At 38.8% G+C, this 25,874-nt stretch overlaps 1 protein-coding gene and 1 long non-coding RNA gene across 4 annotated transcripts in view; one reads left to right on the top strand and one right to left on the bottom strand.

Annotated features, from left to right (window-relative positions):
* ptprn2 (protein tyrosine phosphatase receptor type N2) overlaps positions 1-25,874 on the top strand; it is a 184,982-nt gene that overhangs the window by 4,838 nt on the left and 154,270 nt on the right. For 2 of the 3 annotated variants that reach the window (XM_047349431.1, XM_047349429.1), the window contains exon 2: positions 17,884-17,934. In XM_047349431.1, the coding sequence (XP_047205387.1) occupies positions 17,884-17,934 (51 nt within the window). Of the gene's footprint in view, positions 1-2,319; positions 2,388-17,883; positions 17,935-25,874 lie in introns of all 3 variants that reach the window. The other variant, XM_047349430.1, reaches the window with a different exon arrangement.
* Positions 18,027-21,030, bottom strand: LOC124857874. The gene is made up of 2 exons (XR_007035701.1): positions 20,569-21,030; positions 18,027-19,242 (listed from the first exon to the last, which is right to left on the bottom strand). It is a non-coding gene; the product is annotated as an uncharacterized LOC124857874 (long non-coding RNA).

The raw sequence follows: 25,874 nt of genomic DNA, 5'->3' as shown, positions 1-25,874 counted from the left end.
TCAAATGATGCAAACATTTACATACAAGGGGTTTAATAGCCCACATACAGGTCCTTCTCAAAATATTAGCATATTGTGATAAAGTTAATTATTTTCCATAATGTAATGATGAAAATTTAATATTCATATATTTTAGATTCATTGCACACTAACTGAAATATTTCAGGTCTTTTATTGTCTTAATATGGATGATTTTGGCATACAGCTCATGAAAACCCAAAATTCCTATCTCACAAAATTAGCATATTTCATCCGACCAATAAAAGAAAAGTGTTTTTAATACAAAAAACGTCAACCTTCAAATAATAATGTACAGTTATGCACTCAATACTTGGTCGGGAATCCTTTTGCAGAAATGACTGCTTCAATGCGGCGTGGCATGGAGGCAATCAGCCTGTGGCACTGCTGAGGTCTTATGGAGGCCCAGGATGCTTCGATAGCGGCCTTTAGCTCATCCAGAGTGTTGGGTCTTGAGTCTCTCAACGTTCTCTTCACAATATCCCACAGATTCTCTATGGGGTTCAGGTCAGGAGAGTTGGCAGGCCAATTGAGCACAGTGATACCATGGTCAGTAAACCATTTACCAGTGGTTTTGGCACTGTGAGCAGGTGCCAGGTCGTGCTGAAAAATGAAATCTTCATCTCCATAAAGCTTTTCAGCAGATGGAAGCATGAAGTGCTCCAAAATCTCCTGATAGCTAGCTGCATTGACCCTGCCCTTGATAAAACACAGTGGACCAACACCAGCAGCTGACACGGCACCCCAGACCATCACTGACTGTGGGTACTTGACACTGGACTTCTGGCATTTTGGTATTTCCTTCTCCCCAGTCTTCCTCCAGACTCTGGCACCTTGATTTCTGAATGACATGCAGAATTTGTTTTCATCTGAAAAAAGTACTTTGGACCACTGAGCAACAGTCCAGTGCTGCTTCTCCGTAGCCCAGGTCAGGCGCTTCTGCCGCTGTTTCTGGTTCAAAAGTGGCTTGACCTGGGGAATGCGGCACCTGTAGCCCATTTCCTGCACACGCCTGTGCACGGTGGCTCTGGATGTTTCTACTCCACACTCAGTCCACTTTTTCCGCAGGTCCCCCAAGGTCTGGAATCGGCCCTTCTCCACAATCTTCCTCAGGGTCCGGTCACCTCTTCTCGTTGTGCAGCGTTTTCTGCCACATTTTTTCCTTCCCACAGACTTCCCACTGAGGTGCCTTGATACAGCACTCTGGGAACAGCCTATTCGTTCAGAAATTTCTTTCTGTGTCTTACCCTCTTGCTTGAGGGTGTCAATAGTGGCCTTCTGGACAGCAGTCAGGTCGGCAGTCTTACCCATGATTGGGGTTTTGAATGATGAACCAGGCTGGGAGTTTTAAAGGCCTCAGGAATCTTTTGCAGGTGTTTAGAGTTAACTCGTTGATTCAGATGATTAGGTTCATAGCTCGTTTAGAGACCCTTTTAATGATATGCTAATTTTGTGAGATAGGAATTTTGGGTTTTCATGAGCTGTATGCCAAAATCATCCGTATTAAGACAATAAAAGACCTGAAATATTTCAGTTAGTGTGCAATGAATCTAAAATATATGAATGTTAAATTTTCATCATGACATTATGGAAAATAATGAACTTTATCACAATATGCTAATATTTTGAGAAGGACCTGTATATACAAAGGTCGGTAGGTAGTTTGGGTAGCAACCACAAACTTTAATGTTTTATGGGGGGATTTACTCTTATACTCCTACTATAAATTTAGTGCGACTAACTTCCTTCAGATGTCAGATGTTTTAGAGCAAACATATTCATATGTTAGAATGGCCCAGTCAAAGTCCAGACCTAAATTCAACAAAGGATCTGTGGCAAGACTTAAAAAAATTGCTGCTCACAATCTCTCTCCATCCTGACTGACTAAGCTTGAGCTCTTTTTAAAAAAAAAATGGGCAAAAGTGGTCAATATGTGCAAACGTAGCAGAGCTTTTCCCTGAAGGACTTGCAGCTGTGACTTTTCAGATATTTTTGTTTGCAAAAGAGATTTAAAAAAACATTTTACAAACCATGTATCATCTTTTTTCCACTTCACAATTCTCCACTATTTTGCATTGGTCTATTGCATAAAATCCCAGTAAAACAGGTTTGTTCAGGGGGTGTAAATACTTTTGCAAGGGCCATTGTTACTTGCCGGTTGATGAATTTGAGGTTTGCTACATTTATAATCCACTGTAATATTTATAATATTCATGTCGGAGTTAGGTGGTTTGAAATACTTCAGATGACGTAGTGCTTTTTCACCTTGAGCAGACTGACGTCAGAGCTGTTTTTTTTCAGTGTTCGCTCAATGAAAAGAGGCGAAGAGGCCAGAAAAGGGTCACCAACCAGTCTCCTGTATGACGCCTGTAAGTGCCATTCAAAACTAGGCTTGTAAATTAATTGAAAACTAAGGTGTTTTCTAATTATGGCACTAACACTCATACATTATCATTTTCATTGCAGCATGCTGTTGTAAAAGAGATGAAGAAATATTTGACAATTGATTTAACCTCTATTTGAAGGGTGACAGAAACTTATTCTAAGAAAGTTATTAAAAAGCCTGATTTGATTAATAACTGTGTTGTCTCCTGAGCAGTGTTTACCCAATGGAAAATGTGCAGAAATTGATTTTGGTGTGCAGCAACACTCCACAGTGCTTTGCCTTTCACATTTGCCAGCAGGCATGTCGTTAAAATTCTGTGGGGCATCTCCGTTCTGTTTGCAGGGGTACAGCAGTGCTCTGAATCCCAATAACAGCTACGGAAAATCTCAACAACTTTTTCAAAAAAAGTCAGTCAGCCTTTTTCCGGCTGCGAGGTCACGTTTTGAAACATTAGGTCACGAAACATGAAATTACAGATCCATGAAGACATGTGTTGTGGATTTGGCAAAATGAAACATCATTGTCAGACTTATGTAAGTAAATCGATGTACAAAAATGAAGAAAACAGATTATACTTAGCAAAGAATTTATTGCAAAAACTGAGGCTTTAACTTCTGTCTATTGATTGAGATGATAACTACAGGCTTTAAGGGATTCAAACTCCTTTTTACAGAAACGGCTGTCTTCTACTCAATTTCAGATGCAGTCCAAACGTTATCTCCAGAATGTACATAAATATAACATGCTCTAAGCCTCTGCCGCTGGGGCTGTTCATTGAGCGTGGCTATCAGCATCCATCTTCTAACATACACAGACAAGTTATATTTGATTCATAGGCTATCTGTTTTGCCAAAGGTCTCTGTCAGGTGATAGACCTCAAGACTGAGTGGAGACATCAATTTCCTACAGAGGTTCTAAATAATCACAAGGGGATGAAATATGTGGTGAAAGAAAGGTAAATAAATTTCACTAAAGCCTGCCTTCACTGGAAATGTACTGTTTTATTCCATGCAAAAGTTGTTACCTCCACAGTGATGCTTGAAAGTGAAAACAAACAAAATAGAGATGCTTAACTCTGTGCCGGAACCAGGATCTAATGTACAAGATGCACCAAGTTAAATTACAGTGTTAATTGGCAGCCCTGGTTAAGATGTGCAAAAGCTCAGATCTGGTCAGATGATACTAAGATTATACTTGAGGTGGGTTTGGCATAGAAGATTATATTAGATCAGTATGTAGAAAAGCTCCTCATGGCCACTGTTACACTGCCTTGCAAAACCTATTGATATTTTTTCACATTTTGTCACATTGCAACCACAAACCTAAATGAAATTTAACATGATTTTATCTGATAGACCAACACAAACTAGGACCAGAAAGAAAATGATAGATGATTTTTTAAAATATCTTTTAACCTGAGGTGTGGCATCAAGGCTGGCAAGTTGGTCTATAAGAGCAAAACTGAGGATGATTTTGCTCAAAACACATAGCAGTTATGGCAGGGCCTAAAACAGATGATCAACTACAAAAGTGGCATTCAAGGGATTATTAGCTCAAATGTATCACTTGGAGAGGAGATGACTCAGTACTTTGCCTGTTTTGAGGCTAAAAGGCCTCACTTAATAATGTTGCTGCAGCAGACCTCCAGTCTAAATGTTTTTACTGGTCAGACAGGTCAGTGAGAAGAGAAGGACAGTCAATCCAAAAAAAGCTGTGGGCCCAGATGGGATACTTGGTAGGGTGCTGAAAGCCACCATTCCTCCTTGCATGAAGTCTGCAACCATCATCACGGTCCCCAAAAAGCCTGCTCTGACCAACCTCAATGATTACAGGTCAGTGGCATTGCTCATAAATAATGGCCAGCCTCCCTCCCACCTGTGACCTTCATCAGTTTGCTTATAGAGCAAACAGAAGTACAGAGGATGCCATAGGTTCTGCCCTGCACCACACATTCAGCCACTTATCCCAGGGAACAAGGTCAGGATGCTCTTTGTTGACTATATTTTGGTGTTTAATACAAATATTCTAAGCATGCCGATTGATAAACGCGTTCCACTGGATTTCCCCACCTCCATCTGTGCCTGAAACTTCAACAAAATTCTTAGGTCTGTTGATGATACAATGGTGATGAGGCTCATTTGCAGAGGTGATGAGGCTGCAAGCAGTGACGAGGTGAAGAGGTCATCTTTGTGGTGTTCTCTAAATAATCTATCACTGAACATTAACAAGACAAAAGCAATGGTGACAAACATCAGGAAAAAAAAGAGCAGCCGGACACCCTTTGCATGCATGGACTCCTGGTGGAGAGTCTCCACTTTCAAGCTGCTGGGGATTCATATCACCAAAACCTCACCTGGATGGTCAACACCAGGCTATCCCAGCAGATTAACCACTTTCTGAGACTCCTGAAGAAAGTGGAGTTGAAGAGGAAGCTGCTGGTTACTTTCTACCACTCAACTATTGAAAGTGTTCTGTCATACTGCTTAAGAGCTTGGTAGACCATCTCTGCAGCAGGTGACCTTAAAGCCCTACAGAGGGTAGTGACCATGACAGAAAAGATCAGTGGTTGCTCCCTGCCCTCCCTGGATCATCTCTCCTGTTGTCAGTGTATTTGCAGAACCAAGAAAATTCTTCAGGATTTCTCCCACCCAGAACAGTCTGTTCTCCTTGCTGCCCTCAGGGAAGCACTTCAGAAGTCTGAAGAGCAGAACAAAAAGACTGGCAAACAGCTTCTAACCTTGGGCCTTAAGAACTGTAAACTCATCTTTCCACAACCAGTCACTTTCACTGCATCTTTATTAATGTTACCTTTAGCCAAAGAGGTTGTGTGATGGCTGTCTGGCTCATTAAGTATGTTACAGTTTATCTTGGCAGGTTTGTAGATGTCTTCCTATCAGTTCTTCACAAATTCTTGGAGCCTGTTTTACTGCTTTTGCATAAAATCAATAATGAAGGGTTGCTGGTCTAATTTGGCCAAGTGAGGACTGCTTGAAGTCTTTATTCATGTTGCCTGAAGAAATTACACAGAACGTATTCCCAAGGAACTGAGTTTTAACTTGTGCATAGAGGTGTATCAATAATGGTGCTAAGGGTTCCTGAGGAAACAATTGGTAGGTTGAAAGTGAGAAAATCTGTTTGAACATGATTTTCTTTTTATTTGGGATAGAAACAAATTGATATGTCACTTCAGAAATAATTTTGATATATTTCTAAGGCAAACATGAAGAGGTTTGTTCTTAAATTGTAAAAATATTTTTTTTCCAAACTATCATGTCGTGACAAGATTTTAGAGAAGCTGGTGGATAAGCTGCTAACTGCTCCTATGTACCATTCTTGACAAATTTCAGTCAGGTTTCCATAGAACTTATTCAACTGAAATGGTTCTTCTCAGATTCTCAAATTATATTTTGGTCCATAGTGATGGAGGGAAAGTTCTGCCAGAACTAATATCAGGCTCTAAAACCAGGTCCTTCTATAGGTCTTCTGTGCATCCATTCTATTATGGTGTACCACAAAGTTTTCTTTCGGGGCACTGATTATTTTTGTTAAGCATCCAGACATTTTAAGCACTTTCAAGCACATTATGTTATCACTGCAATCCTGACAATATCTAGTCATATATATAATGCCTTTTGATGTTTGTAAGTTGTATTTCTTACATAAGTCCTTAAAGAAAAAACTTAAATTTTGTCTGGGACAAAATTATACCTCAGGTAATATAAACATTTGGTCCTCCTGCCTTTTCAGCAAAATTGTTTACACACTTTGTCCATCTCCAATCCTCAGTTGGCTCATGTTTTTACCGCTTAATAATACTGCAATGTTTAGACTTGATGATTGTAATAATAATTATTCTTTTGACTTAATAAAACAACATTGGGAAGTTTCTGAGGTCTTGTGACCAGGTTCTTCTGGCTGTGCCACACAACAAGCTTTAACAGCCATAACTGACCTTTTTTTAATAGCTTTTGTTTATAACTAATTGTTTGTAGTGATTTTAAAGTTGTCCTGTACATCACTTTGTGATTTCACGATTTGTTATAAAGGCGCTATATCAGAAAGTTTTACTCACCTTCTGAGTAATGAAAGCTCAGATGAAAACATAGATTTGAGGAGAGGAGCTAATAGGACTGCCAAACGAATATAACCGCTGTCTCTCATACTCTTGAGAAAGGTCGTGCGGCAATGTTTGCCTCTCTTGGGATGTCTGAGTCATCTCGTCAGATCTGGTACAGGGTCAAAGTGAACCACAGAGTGTTGAGACTTTATTGACACTTTGGATGTGAAACCTCTCTGGAATTCCCTAACAGCATTGGCTCAATAATTACCTATTGGTTGAAGCTTTATTTTGCAGCACTCTCTCTCGTTTTGTGCAGCATGGTTAAATGAGCATCTTGTGTGTAATTTGCAAAATCCATCTGCCAAAATAAATAAGCTCCACAGCTGCTGCAGTCAGTATGAGAGTAATTGATCAGTATTGGGATTTTCTGGTATCATTTGCTGCAAAATAAATCTGAGTGAACAAAACAGTCAAAGATGGCAAACTGGGATTACTTTAAGAAGGCTCAGAGAGACGCAAATTATACCCCAATCAGCTATTCTTAAGTGCTGTGTTGTTGTTGGATTGGAAGTAAAATCCAATGTTAAAATGTTTGATGTTTTTAGTTCATCTTTTAATTTTAATACTTGGAAGTTCAAGTTCTGATTCTCTGACAAAGAAAACAACACAAAGTATGCTGCATATTTATGTTTTGGGAATCTGTGACAACTGATATGATAATAACAGTAGCACACCCGGAGGAAGGAGGCTTTCTCCTGTCTCTGTGTTCGTCAAACGTTAGGAGCTCCTAAGAGAGACAGAGAAGGCTCAAACTGTGTCAAGTATACATGATGAGCGAATACATCTTTTTAGGCTCCTCTCCGCTTTGGCTTTAAGGTATAATTTGTGGATAATCTGGGTCAAGATGGAGAAATGCCATGATGAAAAGAGCAAAGTTAAAATACTTTTTAAAATGTAGTTTCATAAGAAAATTCATCTTTTAATAAGCAAGCAATTAATCTACTGATAAGCAATAAGAATACTGATCTTCGTGTCACCTTCTGTTTCTCTGCTAAGGACCAGTGAGTTCTCACTTTCATACAGCTGTCACTATGAAATGCACTTATACACTGCTGCAGACCAAACACATCGTCACACAGTATTAAATAAATATAAACTCTAGAAAGTGGAGTGCATATGTGTTAAGCCTAATTTACTTCAGTAGTCCAAAATAAAGTCCGGTGCACTCAACTGCTGCCACCTAACTAGAGTCCACCTGCATATAAACTAATCTCAGCATAAACTGTTGTGTGAAGCCCTCAGAGGTTTGTTAGAGAACATTAGTGAACAAAACAGCATCATTCAGACCAAGGAACACATTAGACAGGAGATGATCAATGGAATACAAATACATCCCTGCCCAATGGATCAGTAACCCCCATAGCAGTGCCACCAGGACACCAGAATGTCTTTATATGGCAGCTGCTATAAGATCTGCTTTAGCTAAGACCTGTGAATTTCTAGTCTGGTGGTTTTGAGGAATTGGCTGACTATTTTAGTGTTCAACAAGGAGTTTTTAATCCCTCAGAGACAATTGAGGTGTGTGACCGTGATGCATACACACATTTTCTCCTGAGCTCTGCTGCCCGGTGACACAGGGCACACACATTTCTCACAACTAGACCTTGTAGCAGCTTTCTTGCACATTTTTGCAACCGTTTCTAGTTTGAGATTAAATGCTGTGGGTGGATGAGTTGATCTGAAGGTCATTTCTGTGTTAACCAAGATTTATTTAGGGGACAGTAAAGCTGTCGTGAAGATTCAGAAGGAGCTACAGGCCCGGCATAAGTAATCAATGCTGTTTCAGCTGTGATTAAAGCAGTACTCTGCCTATTTTGTATCCTGGAGATGTTGATAATTACTCAGCACAATTTATCAGCATAAAGAGAATCTTACTGAAGAGGTACCTTTCCCTCCTGGTGACCAATTTATTTTCCTCCTCTTTCCTGTGTTTTATATTAGTCAAGTCTCCACTAGATTTTGCTAAGATTAATTCCAATGTGCAGCGCTTTGCAAAAGTATAAATAGCCTATAAACTTCCCACATGTTGTCATGTTACAACTACAAACTGCAATGTATTTTATTGAGATTTTATGTGATAGACCAACACAAAGCAGTACATGATTTTGAAAAGGAAGGAAAGTGACCTATTTTTTTAAACACTTTTTTCAAATAAAAATGTTATCTAGCACGCTTTAGTCTTGGGCTGCAGGATGGTGCAGTTGGTAGCACTTTGTCCTGCAGGTTCTGGGTTTGAAACCTCATCCTGAGGTCTTTCTGCGTGTTTTCCAGAAGCATGCGTGGGATCTCTTGCTGTACTCTGGCTTTCTCCCACAACCCTAAAAACCCCAACTGTTATGTCTGTTGAGTGTGTGTTCATGGTTGTTTGTCCTGTGTGTCTCTGTGTTGCATTGTGATGGACTGGTTACCTTTGCAGGATGTACCTTGCTTCTTGCCAAATGATCGGTGGAGATAGACACCAGCCACCTCCCATGACCCTACAAGGACAAGCAGCCATAGAGGATGGATGCAGAGTCTGTGTATAATTTAATCACAGTATAAGTCCAGCCGTTTTCTAAAGGCCTCAGAGGTTTGTCAGAGAACTTTAGAAAACAAACACCATCAAGACAAAATGATGCAGCAGGTCAGGGCGACAGTTGTGGAGAAATTCAAAGCAGGCTTAGGTTTAAAACAATATCTCATGCGTTGAACATCTTATGAAAAATCAACACTGCACATTACAATGAAAACTCCATGAAAAATGGTGGTGGTGACATCACACTATGGGAGTGTCTTATGATTAGGATTGCCTCCAGCAGGACAGCGACCTTAACAGCCAGAGCTAAGATGGAATGGTTTAGATAAAAGCATGTTCATATGTTAGAATGGCTTAGTCAAAGTCTAGATCATTCTCAACTCATTAGGACTGTCAATGAACATTTTGACGATTGTATCATTGTCCTTCCACCTCACAGTTTTAGAGTACTTTGCATTAGTCGACAACATAAAATGAAATACAAATTGTGACAAAATGTGAAGGTGTTTTTCAATGCATTGTTTGTCTAATATCCCCATAAATGACAGGTGACTTGTCCAGGTTGAATCCCAGCTCTCACCTGTTGACCATTGGAGACCAGCACCAGCTCCCTGCCTCCCTGCATGGGTTAAGCAGTTTTAGAAAATGTCTCTGATGGGTGGATGGATTCATGTCTTAGGTTAGGTGCTTTTCTTCTTGGTTTGGGCAAGATCCATTGACATGAATTTATTTTGTTCCCTTTCATGGGCAGCTATAATCTACAACAACAGTGATGAAGGGCAGCACTGGTTTGTCCTGCTTTGTGTTGGGACATTAGGTTCTTAATGACTTGTTTAGACACAACACAATTTAATCTCATCAGCAGCATGAGTTGTTGAGGGATTTTTAATTTCAGAGTTCAGAAACTCTAAAGCCACATGTAATGTTATTCTGTATTAACACCCCAGAAGTATTTTCTTACTTCTAAACTGGGATCTGAAGCTTCTTCTCCAAAAAAAGATGTTTCATCCATAGATGATAGAGTAGTAGTCTTTGGTGCTATGAAGTCGTAACCTTGAACATTTCCCCTGCATTTGCATGACCGTTGACATCATATCTGCAGAAAATTGGATCCCAGGATCACTGCAACACTGGAATGACCTGCAGTTTATTTCTGGTTCAAGTGGCAGTAAGCCTTTCTCCTCATCTGGAGAACTTGATATTTCCCTCCAGGCCAGGTTGTGTTGATTCACTCTGAGCTCCTTGGAGCATGACAAGGAGGATGCTTAAGTGTTTGACTTGCTCTGGTTCTGCACTTCAACACTGAATCACATCTCAGATGAGGGGAAGAAAATCAAAGGTCTGAATCACTCAGAGCGGGTCGGGGAAAAGGTCAAGCTAGCCTATTTCTGGGTCCTCTGTTGTCGCGGTGATGCCATCTTTAATTCATGGCCCTTGTCAGGAGCTGGTGCCTCAAACTGGCAACTGAGTGACCGAGAGTAACCCGCTTGAGCGGGAATTTGGACAGAATTGTTTGTTGTTATGCTCCTTCAGATGTCAGGTGGTCTCAGGTGGGTTGTGGCCTTCTCTGTGGTCCAATTGACCTCAAATTCTGAGCTTCAAGCGCCTGCTAATTACTTTCTGAGGCTTTTCATTTATATGTTTGTGTTGCAGGAGAAGTTCTGCTCTTTAGAAAGAAATTTCTGACTTGATTGTGTCAAAACCTTTTAAAATAACTGAACCTATTCTGATAACAAGTTAAATAAAACAGAGCAACAGATTTTTCCAGATTTGCTTTATATTAATACTGATAAAGAATTGTTTCGTATTTCTCTTTTAATTGTAGACCAAGTTTTCCAGTATGTGAAAAGTCCAAACTGCAGGCTGGACAGTTTAGTATTCAAACTCAGACTGTAGAAAGGAATCATGAGTTCATCCAGAATCTGTATTTATCATTCAGGGTTAATTGAGGTCTCCCTGACATTTACTTTCTGTATATATGCTACTCTGGTTAGAAATAACATTATGACCACCTATCCAGTAGCATGTTGTCCCCCTTTTAATACCCCAAACAGCCCTGATCTGTTGAGAAATGGACTCACTGCTGTGGGTAACTGGAACCATGATATTAGCAGCCCTGTAAATTGGAAAGTGGGGCCTCCATGGGCATCCCACAGATGCTATCATCACAATATGCCCTTTGTCATCCTTACTCATATCCTTTTGTTTTGCCCATTTTACTTGATTAAAACACACCCACTTTCAGGAAACATTATTCCCTTGCTGCTTACTTTATCCCACTCACTGACTGATGCTATTATGAAGAGCTTTTTTTTTTTCATTTTAGCTGCCATTTTGGATACTGAGTAAAAATAATGATTGTCCCTTTTCACATTGAGCCAAGCGATGCAGCATTTATGATTTCCAAAACTTTTTCATTTAATAAGGAAAAAATAAATCTTTTCTTTTTTTTGTTGCATTTGTAGATACATCATTTTTAAGTTAAGATGCACTGATTGTTGTTCAGAACCAATTTCTGGTTTTCTTTTACGTTTGAGCTGCTGATTTAGATTCTGGTAGATTCTTTCTATATAATTAAATTAGATATTTCTAAAACAAACCATGATCTGACATTAATTTCAAAGAATGTAGATTTGTTTTTCCTTTAAAAAAACTGTTGTAAAGGTGTCATTCAACTAAAAGGTTCTTGGAAAAACAGGAAAATGACATCACTTGTTATGTAAAGCTTGTGATAAGGCCCAGCCAACTGGAGTTACTTTAATTTTAGAAAGAGAAAGCCATAACGACACAAGCTGTTTAAATGTACAGACATGGTGTCAGGCCCATGGTGATTTGCTTGCAGGTGATGTTCTTCGCTGTCCCTGCTGCAGCCACACTCTCCCTTCTCAGCACCCTTGTGCTTTTATTGCAGTTGTCACCCACTGCGTTGTTCCAAAATGGCTTTTGTGGCAGGCAACACATCTGTAAACATGTGATTAGAAATGAGTCAGGTGTCCTTGCTGTTAGCTTATATTTATTGTAAAGTATCCCTGAAAGTGGATGAAATATGTCTCTTAGTTGAAGCAGTCTCTGGGAGCGGCTGTCGTCACTGCCAGACTCCCAGCATCCTTCCATGCCCCCCTCTGATATCGCAGATGGTAGCCCAGCACCGGCCAACCACCTGTGAGGGAAACTATCATAGACTTCTTCACGATTGGGTTTTGCCTCTCAGGGATGTTTTTAATGTTCCAGGCAAGGTCAGCCAATCACAGCCAGATTTTTCAAATCTATGATTTAACCATGGACTAAGAGGTTTATAGTAATTCTTTTAAACAATCTTCCTTATGCAATAGTTTTTTAAGTGATGTTTAATAAGCATTTCTCTCATCTTTGTTTTCACATCTTAAGAGTGTGGACACCCTCACTCTTAAGTCCCTGACACACAGGGAGATTTCTGGTTAATAGTGTCTGAGAGTGTGGCTCTCGACTGCAGATGTTTGTTGTTTAAAACCAAGATAAAGGCCATAGGGTCCAAGCTCTGCATGGATTTCAGGAAGTTTTTATCCTGAATGTCACAAAGCAAACTGATACGGTTTCATTAAAATATGTAGTGCCGCAGTCTAGTGTCTGTTTTAACGTTTACCTAACTGCTGCAGAAAAACTGCAAAGCTAACTCACTTCAGCTGCTGACCTGATCCTTGTGGATTCTCCCTGCATGCCTGCATGCTGTGTTTATAAATCAGGTCACACAGCGTCTATTTCTGGAGGTGGAGGCTTCTGCACATTTAGAGCACCTGCCGTTAGCTCCCAACAAGCGCTGCCATTTACAATTACTTTCATCATCCTTAATCTGAAGATTACTGAAATGACTTTCGTTCAATGTGCGTAAAACAAAAAGGCCAAAAAACAGCCAAAACTGTTTGATTACATGCCCAAATATCATGCCGTCTGCTCTCAGTTTTAAGATGCTGTGTGCTGCAAACATATAGATAGAACAACCACCACAAAGTGGTGCATATGTGTAAAGTGGTATATAATTTATCTTTACAGATTAAAAAGTGTGGCCTTCATTTTTATCCAGCCCTACTGCGTCAATATTGTGTAGAACCATCATTTAATTCTTTTTAAAATAGTTCAGGCTCAGTCAGATTGGATTAAGTGTGTGTGTAAAACATTTTCATCTATTGTCTCAGATTCTGTTTTGTATTTAAGTCCAGACTTTGACATGGCTATTCTAACACATTATGTTTAGGGTCATTGTCCAGCTGGAAAGTCAACCTCCATTCGAGTCTCAAGTCTTTTGCAGTTTCTGACAGGTTCTCTTCCAAGATTTTTCCTTATGTAACTTCATCCATCTTCCCATCAACTCCAAACAACTCCTCTCTCTCTTCCTGGAATAAAAAACATCCCCACAGTATTGTACTGCCTCCACCATTTCATGATGGGAATAGCATAGCTAAATCCCATCTTCTCAGAATATGTTCTTTCAACAGTAGTTTTCTTCTTTAAGACCAGGTTTTAGAATTGCCTGGCTGTCAACAGATTGTCCCACCTGACCATTTCAAGTCTTTTGCAAACTTTAACTTCTTCCAGAATTTCTGTATATAGCTCAATCCATCTTTCTATTAACTCTCACCAACTAGCCTGTCCTTGCTGAAGAAAAGCATCCTCACAGCACGATGTTGCCACCATCATGTTTCAACATAGGGATATCACTGCAGTATTAATTTTCCATAATATGTCGCAATTGTATGTAGGCGAAAAAGTCAAACTTTGGCCTCTTCTGACAGGAGCAAAATCTTCCATATATGTGAAGAATAACATGGTAATCTGCAAATGAGACTTCCTTTCATTTTTTGTTATTCTTTAGCTGCAGCCATTGATTTTAAATGCATGGCAGCCATGGTAAGGAAAATCCATCATTCTCACCTCCAGAGATCTTTATGCTAATTGCAATGTGACAGTTTTGAGTTCTAAATAAAAATAGAAGTAATAATTGAACTGCATCTTTCAACCAAACATCCACTACCAACAAATAAGAACCTCCCTTCTTTCATTTTATTTTTCATACAAAAGCCGAAAAGACTCAAATCGCGAGTTAGAGAATAAAAAAAATATTTTGTGGGCACTTTGTTATAACTGCACCCACTCAAATCACCTCATTCAGCTTAATTTACTGATGAACCATCGAACTGTCATCAAGGTGACCAGATAAAAAAAATTCATTGGGTTTTTTGGAAGAAACTTCACATTTGTAAAATTATCTTGTAAGCTTACAATGAAATGAAATTAGATGATCTGGCTTGGCTTTGACAGGATGTCTCATTAAAATGTACATTTTCTGTTTTCCCAACAAACATTTTTCCGAGCCCCAGGTAATCAGCAGCCTCCACTGTGATTGCATTTTAATTAAAAGGTGCCATTTTAATCATCCCTGGCGTGTTGCAGAGAGTGGATGTACCATTTTCAATGCCATGTCCCTGCCTTTCATACACACCCACACACACACACACACACCCACACACACATTATATCTGAATGACTGTGCTTGGCTGGGTGCGTCATTAGTTTAAAGTCGTAATTAATATTGAGAGCTGACAAGGCCTCCCTGAGAAGCCGTTGAATTATGCAGGGAAGTGATGAGGAGGTAAAGTTGAACCGACTGACACTAATTGCAGAACGCCGAGATGCACGGTCAAGAGGGACGGCATGAGTCCTTCAGCTCCAAGTGAGGTCTTCACACAAGTTTGGGCTTATGTTTGTAATCTCAGGTTTAAGCTGAATTCAAGGACACTTGAATTCAGCTTCAACTTAAACCTGCTTTCTATGGGGCTGTTTCTGTCCCAGCATATTAAAGCATTTTGATGTCTTGTTCAGGATTGGTTGTAGGATGGAGTGGGAGATACATTGACAAATTGGGGCTCAGTGAAGGTCAGGATAAGGATCAGGGTGCTTATTTAAACACCTCCCATAAGAGATTTTCTGAGGAGATCCAACTTGCAGGAGACCCTGGAGCAAACCCAGGACCCACTGGATGGACTGTATATTCATTCTGGCCTGGAATTGCCATTGCACCCCCAGAATGAGCTGGAGAATGTCGCTGAGGAGAGGGATGTCTGCGTTTCCCTCCTAAACCTCCCCAAACCAATTTTGGATAACTAAACGACGTTGGATGGATGTATGGATGGATGGATGTGAAATAAAAAATATTGTGTTGTATTTTGAGGTGCTGCCTTTGTGTGAAAACACAATTCCATGTTGAAATTTAAACATTTTGAGCTTAAAGTTGATTAATATACATTTTAAGCCAGTAGATGTTAACAAGGGTGCCAAGCTTTTTCCATGACATAAGTACAGTAATCCTTTATTTTAATCTCACAGTATGTACTTGGATTAAGTTTAATATATTTCATTAAAAAAATCTAACCTTCATCACGCTTTTTCTGGTCTCATGGGGAAGAACAGCATTTGCTCCATCCATTAGCATGATGAACACACTGTGTATGGAACAAAATAATATCCAGTAGCTTCTCCTCGGTTCAGGACATTCTGCTTTTTGTTACAGAGAGCTAAGTGACCCTGCAGCACGGCGATGATGCCTCCCTCTGCATCATTAAAGAACCATTTTGCTGACATATCAAGGCCATTACTTCTGAAAGGCACAATTTCATGAATAGCACCGTCTGCTCCTTAGTAAAAAAAGCTTTGCAGCGTCTGTATAATTATGTTCCCACACATATAATGATGCTGATACTGAATTTGCAAGTGGGAAACTTGAACAAACTTTGGTAAGTTTCTCCCTTGTCCACACCTGTCCTCATTATCTGTCCTTTCTATGTCAATCGATTAACAGGCCTGTGACACCGGTCTCTTCTCATCATTAGAGAAGTTTGACAGAGTCATCTCTTCCTCCTCAGCCTGTTCTTCGCCCCTGGTCACGAGCTGCTCATTGCCTTCCATCGAGGCCATCGGACAAAGAGAGTGCATCCAATTCTGTCACTCAGTCTGATAAGCACGGGAGGGAAATAACAAAGATAAAAAGACTAGCAGAAAGGGAGTCAAGGCTTGGCCCAGCTGTTTGCATTTCTACTCTTTGTTGCAAAACCGCAAGAGAGGTTTAGAAACTCATTTGGAGTTGGATTCTCATTAAATGTAGGACTAGACTTCCACTGGACCATTAAAGGCTTGCTGCCAATTCACAAACCTTTTTCCAGGAATCAGTAAAGTTTCCAGGGCGTATTGTTACCCTCCTGCCCCCTACAAAAAGAGGGTAATCAGGGGGCAAATGCAGTGCATTCTAGCTAAAAGCCCATAACTTAGTCTCCCTTTTTGTAGGCTTCAAGCAGGGGATGCCTGTCACTTTATTAGTTTTAAAATTATTGTCTTTTAACAGCTACTGAGAATTTAAATTATTTTTTAGGCTCTTAATAAATTAGATGATGCTGATTGTGTATGGTTGGTGCTCCTTTGGGACAATTATTTCAGACTTTATTTACTAAATATATGTGAATAACATGCCCTGAGATGGACCGGTGACCTCTCCAGGGTGTAATCTGCCTCTCACCCAATGACCGCTGAAGACAGGCACCAGCCCCCCTGCACCCCTTCAAGAATAAGTGGGGATGGATGGATGGGAATAACAAAAACATTCTTCTAGCTATGAATTGATTTAAAAACTGTTTTAGAGTGTAAACACTGCAAAATTATCACACATTTATAGCTAGAGCAATGGATTTTAATCTGCCTTAGAGCTGTTTTTGCACTCGTCTCACCTCAAAAGAGAAAGAACATGGAAGTCTGTGTTGGCAAAATTCCCGAGTTAGATCTTCTTCAACACTGTAGTGTGAAGAGTTACTGTTTACTGCCCGCTGACCTAGCTGCCCTGTTCCACAGCGGAAATGCTCCTAAACAAAACCAACCAGTGTTTAATGAAAGTACTGGGAAAAGCTTTCTGGATCTCATAGTTGAAATGCACCCTAACACACAAATATTATTATTTAGGGTCATTATTATTATTGTAATCATTTCATGTTAGCTTTGGCATTATGTTTAGGGTCGCTGTCCTGCAGGAAGATGAACCTCACCCCCAGCCTCTGCATGATGCTGCTACCACCATGTTTTATGGAGGCCATAGTGTGTACAGGGTGATGTGATAATTAGTTAATGTCTGAAAGCAATTAGTTGCACTGGATTTTATTTAGGGGTACCACAGTAAAACATATATACATGCCACTTTTACTACTTGTGTGGGTTTATCACGTTACAATCACAAACTTGATTGAAGTTTGTGATTGTAACATATCATGCAAAAAGGATTTTCTAAGTTACTTTCAATATCATGCTAGCTAAAGCCTGGAATGTGAATCCACACTTATCAGATCACCGTTATTTTTTTTTATAAATGTGTAAATGCATAGGATCACCTGTACTGATCAGCAGGCAGAACAATGAGCCCTCTTTTATTCGCTGCATCTCCCCTGAGTGAGATATAAATGCAGAGAAGAGCTTCTCATAATGCTGCTACCATCTGTTCTTTTATTAGTCCGAAACATCGGTTCTCAGTCTGAACGTTAAAGTTCATTAATATTCATACAACATTCACATATGGAAACGTTGCCAGTGGAGCTTGGGTATTAGTGTCAGAGTCAGGATAGGACAAGTCGCACTAATTGATGACTGATGCCTGAACCATTAGAAGCGAGGCTCTCAGTCCGAGTCAATGTAACAATAAGATGTTCTCTTAGAGCAATGGCTTTGCAGCATTTAACTTATTTTATGGCTTTTTATAAATGATCAAGTTGACATTGCTGAGACATTTTGAACTGTGTTTTAATTGGCTCCCCTTTCTGCTTCACTGACCTTCAGGTTGTCTGTTTGAAGACGATCTCTGTGCACAGTATGAGTTCTGCGTCAATGGTAAGTACAACTGTGAGAAAATGTACACTGTTCTCTGTGTCATGGTACCAACTCATTTTAAAAGGTGTAGAAAAACATGGAATACATCTTAATTAATTTCTAGAATTTATTCCATTTTTCAAATCAGCTGTCATGTTGTTTTTTATCTTGTCATGTATGTTGGTGGGTCTAAAAACATTTTATGAGGGCCTAGACATTTAGAAACAAAGCATGTTTTGGGAAACATCAGTTCTTGTAATATAGGATATATAGGCATTAGTCTGTAGTCTATGATGTGCCGCTGTTTTGTATAGTGTTAGTGTATTGGGATGAAGGGTGCACAATTTAGAATCTGCTACTGCGTCACAACAAAGTAAGCTCATTTTGTTGAGATGTCAAATTCTTGTTATGTATACTAAAAGAGCAGCTGACCAGTTTGGGATGAAAGTTCAATGCTCAATACACAGTCTATGAGTGCCCAAAAGTGGGATTATTAGCAAGCTCTTTAGTATCTCGGTAGATAATTTGACTTCCTCATTCAAATGTAATAGTCTTTAAGCAAATCCATACAATTTTTGAGAGAATAAAGTACCAAATTTCTGTTGTAGTATCAGCCATTGCAGTTATACCCCACAGTATGGATAGGACTTTCTCTGTAAAGCTGGCAGATAAAATGTAAATACTGTCAACTGTGACTCAAGGATTTGCTCTTGACAACATGTATGTTTCATCTCAGTGTAGAGTCATAAAGGAAAGGCTCTGAAACAGGAACGCGTCATCAGTGGAGCACCGCAGTAACAGCTGCATCTATTGATATTATAACTGTTTTTCCTTTCACATGATGAGGTTTTCCCCACACACTACGAACTATCAGAAACCTCATGTGCCATTTTGTCCTGGAAGATGGATGTGCCTGTCTCCGTGGTTGCCATGACAATATGTCGCCCGATGAATGAAAGGATGAAGGGGGGAAATGTCAGGTTTCTCTGCCGCATCACACAGCACAGACTGTAATTTTGAAGGGAACTGATAGGAGATGGATATTGATGATTCTCTTCATGGCAGAGTGAAGGGGACTGGAAATGTATTCCCACATGCTTGAAGGTTTCAATGTACGCAGTCATCCTCTTTTTTATATGCTTCTTTCCTTGCAGACATTTGACCAAATGTCTGTTTTCTGAGGTTCTGTGGTAGTTTGCTTCATTCGCTGTCTGTAAAGTCTCGTCCAATTACACTTCTTACAAACAAGATGAGGAAAGTCGAGGAACGGCTTGTACTTGACAGACAATAGGCCTGCTGGAGAACATGATGTGACTGGAACCAGAAGAGCTGAAAAAGATACGACAAGCACAGTGTATTACTTTATAATTGAAACAAGACTTTTGTATTTTAACAATCTACCTTTAACATATTATTTTGATGCTGTACTTTTTTTCTTTCTAACATGATAACCTAAGAACAGTACATAAAAATAGAATGTTATCGATCAAAACTAATTAGATTAGATTTTGGAACAGCTTTCTTGATAATAAAACTAATATTCCTAGTTCAAAACCACCATAGAATTCTGCTGTTGTTCATGTTATGGAAGAATGTCTGTCAAAGACCAATTTAAACTTCAGTGCCACAAAAACACAGCCCCATAACAGTAGTCCTGCGCATATTCAGTACAGTTACAAATGGCATTAGCAGCATAAGGACTTCGTTTGAATTTACAAACCCTCTAAAGTAATGTACTATCATCAGAATGAATTAACAACCAGCAGCTTTGTTGAACTCTACAAACAGAAACTGCAGTTTGCCCTTGGCATGACAAGCATTGGTCTATACACAAACACCAGCATTTAAACCACATTAAAATAAATGTATACATGTTACACTATTACATCACACACATCTAAACCATATATCAAATTTTTATGACCTGGCTTGATAAACGAGCAAATTATATTCTAACCCTCCTGCTTCCCCCTTCACAGCTGGTTGAAAAGCTCAGCCACTTTTCCTACACCAATATTTAAACACAATATAGTAACTGAATTTGCTAAAAGGACTGATCAATTTATATTATCACAAATTGCACTGCTACACATTCACACAATATACTGCTCACTCAGCGCTGTGCGAAATACTTCCGTGGATCCCAACTGCAGAGGTCACTCCATCACACCAAGCCCACTCACTCTGCTACAGTGAACTTATCCTACCACGTAAGCAACACACGAAGGTCAGCGTAGCTCAATTTTCAAGCCTGCTCTTCAACACGACTGCTAACTTCATCGTTAACTTACAAGCTACAGTGACCAACACAAGATTAAGCCTGACGTCATCTCTATCTCTGTCTAAAGTCCATCTCCGTCTGTCCAGCATTTAAGTGAACAACTTTACTTCCCTCTTAATGTTACACAACTCCCAACTGATTAAAGCGCCGCTTTCGGAGTGAGAATTCAACAGTTAAATTGTAATTCTGAACTATTCCCGCCAGCTAGCATGAGGTTAAATAGCATTAGTTGGCTAGCTACAACGTTAGCTAACATGTGCTTAGACATTGTTCATATTTCTGAGTGAAATGCACACCAACATCGCCTGTATAAATTTCTAAAAACATGCTGATACCATATTCATATATTATGATAAAAAAAAAAAAAAACATACTGATAATTGTTGGGGTAGTTCCTTATGGAAGAGCGGAGTTGTCGCGGGTAGCGCCACCACTTTCGTTTTTTTTTCAGGGTGAGGTTCTGAGCATGCGCGAACCTTTTAACGGCTTTTATAAAAAATATGTGACTTTATAAAGGGAAAGTTTGAATTGTTGAATTCACTCAACCCTGTTATGTTGTCTGACACAAAGTGGGATATGTGACTTTTACAAGTCTAAATTTTAAGTTAGACTTGCTAAAGTGTGATATGTTTAAAATGACAACACAAATATATTAATTAATTTTGTTGTAGGTACGTTTATTTCATTCAACAATTCACAGAGTTCCCTTTTTTGAGTGCACATTGAGATGGGTTAAGTCTCCAGAATTAGCCATACCTCCAAAAAGCCTCATTTAAAATGCAATTAATCTATTTGTTGAAGATAATTGCAATGATATAGAAATCTGTGTTGTGCAGGTTCACCGTTTAAAAAAAATGAGTCCAAGTTCACTTCACAAATATTAAAACTGAAATATTTAATTGTTTTAATTTCCTACCTAAACATTCTGGGCTAAATTCATCATATTGAATACAAACTGGTTTGAATTCATTCAAAATTCTGTCAAAATCGATAAATAAATATACTGAGTTTCCCACTTGTTCAGCATGTTTCCCATGAAGGCATTTTTCAGGCCTGAGGTGAGTTGAGTTCGTTCAGTAATCTAGATAAAGTGTTAAAAAAATAGTCACTGTTATGATTTGTTTTATTCTGTTACTTTCTGAGTTTTGTATTTTATTTTGTACTTTACGCCCTTTGCTTCCTTTTAATTAGAATAATCCATAATAGATCATCGTGTGGTTAAATGCTGAATTAAAGTAACATTTTAATAAAGCAATAGTTCCGCATTTTTGTGGTGTTTAGAGTAAGATGATACGAATAAACTAATCTCAAGTATCAAACTTTATACTTAGGGTTATCTATCGAGAAGAAAATTTGAGCTGTTATGATTTCTAGTTGTTCTAAGTCCACAGTCTCCATACATGATGCAACAATGATACTCTTTATGTTGGTTGTTTTAGGGGAAAAAAGCTAACAAGCCTGAAAAATACATAAATCTGACTACAGTTAACAAAACTATATCAGTCAGAATGTGAGGATGAACGTGTAACTGTGAGTAACAGTGGGTTGTGTTTGGATATGCACTATGTTAGAGAAGCAAATTTGGAGACCTCCTCACTTATTTCCATATTAACCCAGTTTAGGGGAACCAGGAAAGGATGTAGGGCCGAGGAGGAGCTTCTTTAATTACAGATCCTAGATTTGTTCAGAGAGGAGACTAATGGAGGGAAACTGCTGACAGCTTAATAAGAAAATATCTACTGGCAGAAAGAAAGTTTTTACTCGGTTAGCTTATAATTCATACTGATTATTTGTGCTCACATTACTGTCTCTATTCAACGTAAATGGAATGTCAACAATAAGCTGTAAGTTTGCATTATAAAAGTACAGAGGAATAAAATGCAAAAATACTGTATGTATTTCCTACACAGTATGTAAATAAGCAGATATTAATGAGTTGTGTTGCAACCCTCTGTGCCTACAGTGTGTCTGGCTTCTTTAACTCTCCAATGGACTCTCGGTGAGCGGCAGTCACAGCACAGACAGATGATGAGTGGGAGTAACTAGGTCTGCCACTTTCACTCTCTCACAGGTCCCTGATGGAGTAACCTGGTTTATTCTGGGCTGGGCCAAACGTTTTCCTTATCACCCGAACTGTTGCCATGCAGGGAGGTTAAGGGGAAGAAATAGATAGCATGAAGAGGCTCTATATGGTTAGCTATTCTGGCATTTATAAACTAAAGTGAATATTTCCTGCAGGTAATTAGGATCTAGAGGGGCTTGCAGAACCCCTTGAACTTTTTCACATTTTGTCGGGTTTCAACAATAGATTTTAATATAATTTGTTTGGATTTTCTTTTCTAGACTAACACAAAATAGTGCATTCTTGTGAAGTTTTGCAAATAAAATTGTGAAAAAAGTAGCACACCTTTGCAAGGGACTCAAATAAGTAAAACAACAGCAAAAACAAACACCATGTTTCTCAAGGCTTAAAATCCCAGCTCATTAAAAAGACCGATTTGGCACAGTGATAAAAACTTTCAAAGAAATAACCGATGGACACTATTATAGTATTTTCTGTTTAACTGGATAATTTAGATAATTAAAGCAAGCTCCTATGGAGTTGTAATAAGTAGCCATTTTCATACATGCAGTGGTAAATGTTCAGAGTCATCTAAGCTTAGAGAAACAGAAACTAGTTCTCATTGAAAAGTCGATGTAATGTTTGTTCGGATTGAGGATAGACCTATAGCGCTCTTATTTTTGTATTGCATGGTTATTTACATAGAATTATTTGGTTATTTGAAATTGCCGATTAGTTCACGTGATATTGTTGATTTTACACTCTGTTAGTTTGGCAATGAATGGGTACCCTGTTGTTTTGCAATACATTTTTCATTGGTAACGTACTATCGGTGTAATTAAGCATATAATGCATAAGTGATGTTGATTTAAAAGTTTAGAAACGGCATGAGCATTTCAGAATGCAGTCATTTTAAAGTTGCAGCAATTCCTTGTGGAAAGGACCACATTCTGTCTGCTGCTACAACTTCTTTCTCTTTCTCCAACGCTGATTTGACTCTAAGGCATGTAGGATCATGACTGCAGATAACTGCTCAGTCCAACCCATTAGCAGTATAAGCATAATTGGCCATATCTGGGTTAATTGATTAAAGTAATTTTAAAAGGAGTACTTTCAGTATTTACCAAAGTTACTATCATTGATTAATTAAACCATTACTATCCATCATTCAATCTCTTGCTGTCAACTCATGCTCTCAAAAATCTTAAGAATAATGCTGCTCTAGCCGTTCTTCTAAAATGAATGAAAAGTAATTACCTGGAAAGGCATTTTAATTTGCTGCTCTCCAGAGTGTTTGACTTACAAGTTGGATAGGCTCAAACCAAAGTGCAGTGGAGAAGTGCTGGATGTTTCCCTCGGGGCATTGGTTGGCTCCTATTAAACACTTAAACCAAGAGAGTTGCATCGATCTGCGGTTATCCCACCTCCATTCGGCCAATGTTGTCTAAAAATGTCTGCACTGTATTTTAAACTTAATTGATTTAGGTGATGGTTCTATTGATCAGCAACGAGTTCAACTGCAGCGTAAACATAAAACATACACATATCAGACAAGTCTGCACAGTCTGAAGAGTGCAGGCTGAAGTGTTAAATGTAAAGATTAAATGGCTAATAGAATAGTAGTAATGTAGTAACTAAGGTTATTTATACTGCAAAACCAAATCCAGTAGGCAGGATGTTTTTGGTGTACCATGAGGAGTCTTTATTTATTCCTCAATTTAAATTTGCATGAATGTAATTATCATTTCAAAGCTACAACTGTCATAGCTGTTTACAGGCCAAAATAGCCTGTAAACACTTCATTAATCATAGCCTGATCACTTTAGCTTTTGTTCCTGCCCCTTTTCTTCATTAGACGACCGCATCTGGTCTGGTCTCGGCGCATTGATTTGAGCCCATTCATTTTCATGACAAGAGCTGCGCAGCTAATACACCTGTTCCACTACGTCTTAATTTGTCTCCCGGGTCCTTTCGTCTCTCCTCCCGACGCACAGTCTTTTACAGACGCTCTGGTGACTGTCAGCTTTAGTACAAGCTCGTGTTATCCTCCAGGTTTAGCTTTCACAGTTTAAAAAGCTTTAGCGGCAGAATGGTGTCGCTGTCTGTCACAGTGGGAAGAGAGAAGTGTCTGGATTTTAAGCTTTTTTTTTAGCAGGAAATCTTCTTTATTCCTGCCAACATGCTGCTTATTCAGATGGATATTCCATATAAAGAGAATACCACCAATGTAAAGTGTTCTTTGTGTATAATGGATTTTATTGCTCAATGCTTTTTTCTTTATTGCTCATCCTATCAATAAAGGGAAAATTACATAAATCACCTCCATACAATGTTGTGAAAAAGTATTTTGTCACTCACATGTTTCAAATCATCAGATTTTAATATCAGACAAAGATAACCTGTGTAAGTACAAGTAGCAGTTTTTAAAAGATTTTATTTAATCAGGAGAAAATACTATTTAGACCAACCTTTCCTAAGTGAAAAACGAATTGCCTCACATGGTAATTTATTGTTAATTCAGATGAACTACATTTTTTGTATTTAACTTTCCAAGCTTTCCACATTCTGGCCTGATTACTAGCTGACCTGTAGAATCAAGAAATCACTTAAGTTGGACCTCTCTGACAACATGAAGTAAGCTAAAATATATCAAAAACCAACACATCATGTGCCGATCTAAAGAAATTGAAGAACAGATGAGAAACAAAGTCACTGACATCAATGACTCTTTAAAGGGTTGCATAGTAATTTATATGGCTTTGGAACTATAGCAAACCAAGATAGAGCCATTACCTACAAATGGAGAAAAATGAAATAGTGATAAACCTTCCCAGGAGAGGCCAATCTCTAAAGATTACTCCAAAAGCACATTGATGACTCATCCAGGAGATCATAAAAGAACCGACAACAACATTTACAGCACTGCAGAGCTCACTTCCCTCAATTTAGCTTACTGTTCATGATTTAAAAATAAAAAACAGACTGGGCAAACATTAAATAACCCAATGGAGGCTTTACATTAGCCAAAAAAAAAACAAGACTTTTGGAAAACGGTTTTATAGACTGATGAAACAAGATCCTTTTTGAAATGATAGCATCTCATTACATCTGGTGTAAAAAATAACTCAGCATTTCAGAAAAAGAACATCATACTTACAGTCAAACATGGTGTTTGTGATGGTATGCCTCCTTCAGAACGAAGATAAGTAGCCATAATTAATGCCACCTTAAATTCTGCTCTGTAGCAGAGAATCCTGAAGGAGAATGTTGAACCATCAGTTTGTGACATTTAGCACACCAAGACAATGATCCAAAGCCCCACAGGTCCCCCACTGAATGTCTCAAAACAAAACAACAGGTCTGGCATGGCATAGTCAAACTCCATACATAAATGTGACTGAGAAAGCTTTAACAGGCTGTTCATGCTTGAAAAACCCTCCAGTGTGGCTGAATTAAAACAATTCTGCGAAGAAGAGTGTGCCAAAGTTTCTCCACAGTGACATTAAATCCTCATTTTTGGGGACAATTACTTTTTCACCCAAGATTAGTTTGGAAGGTTGTTTTCATCTTCAATATTTAAAATCATAATTTAAAAACTGGATTTTGTATTTACTCAGA

The sequence above is a fragment of the Girardinichthys multiradiatus genome, chromosome 21 (assembly GCF_021462225.1).
Source record: "Girardinichthys multiradiatus isolate DD_20200921_A chromosome 21, DD_fGirMul_XY1, whole genome shotgun sequence".
Taxonomy (NCBI): Eukaryota; Metazoa; Chordata; class Actinopteri; order Cyprinodontiformes; family Goodeidae; genus Girardinichthys; species Girardinichthys multiradiatus.
Note: the sequence above shows the minus strand (reverse complement) of the source record. Positions and strands in the feature narration are given on the sequence as shown.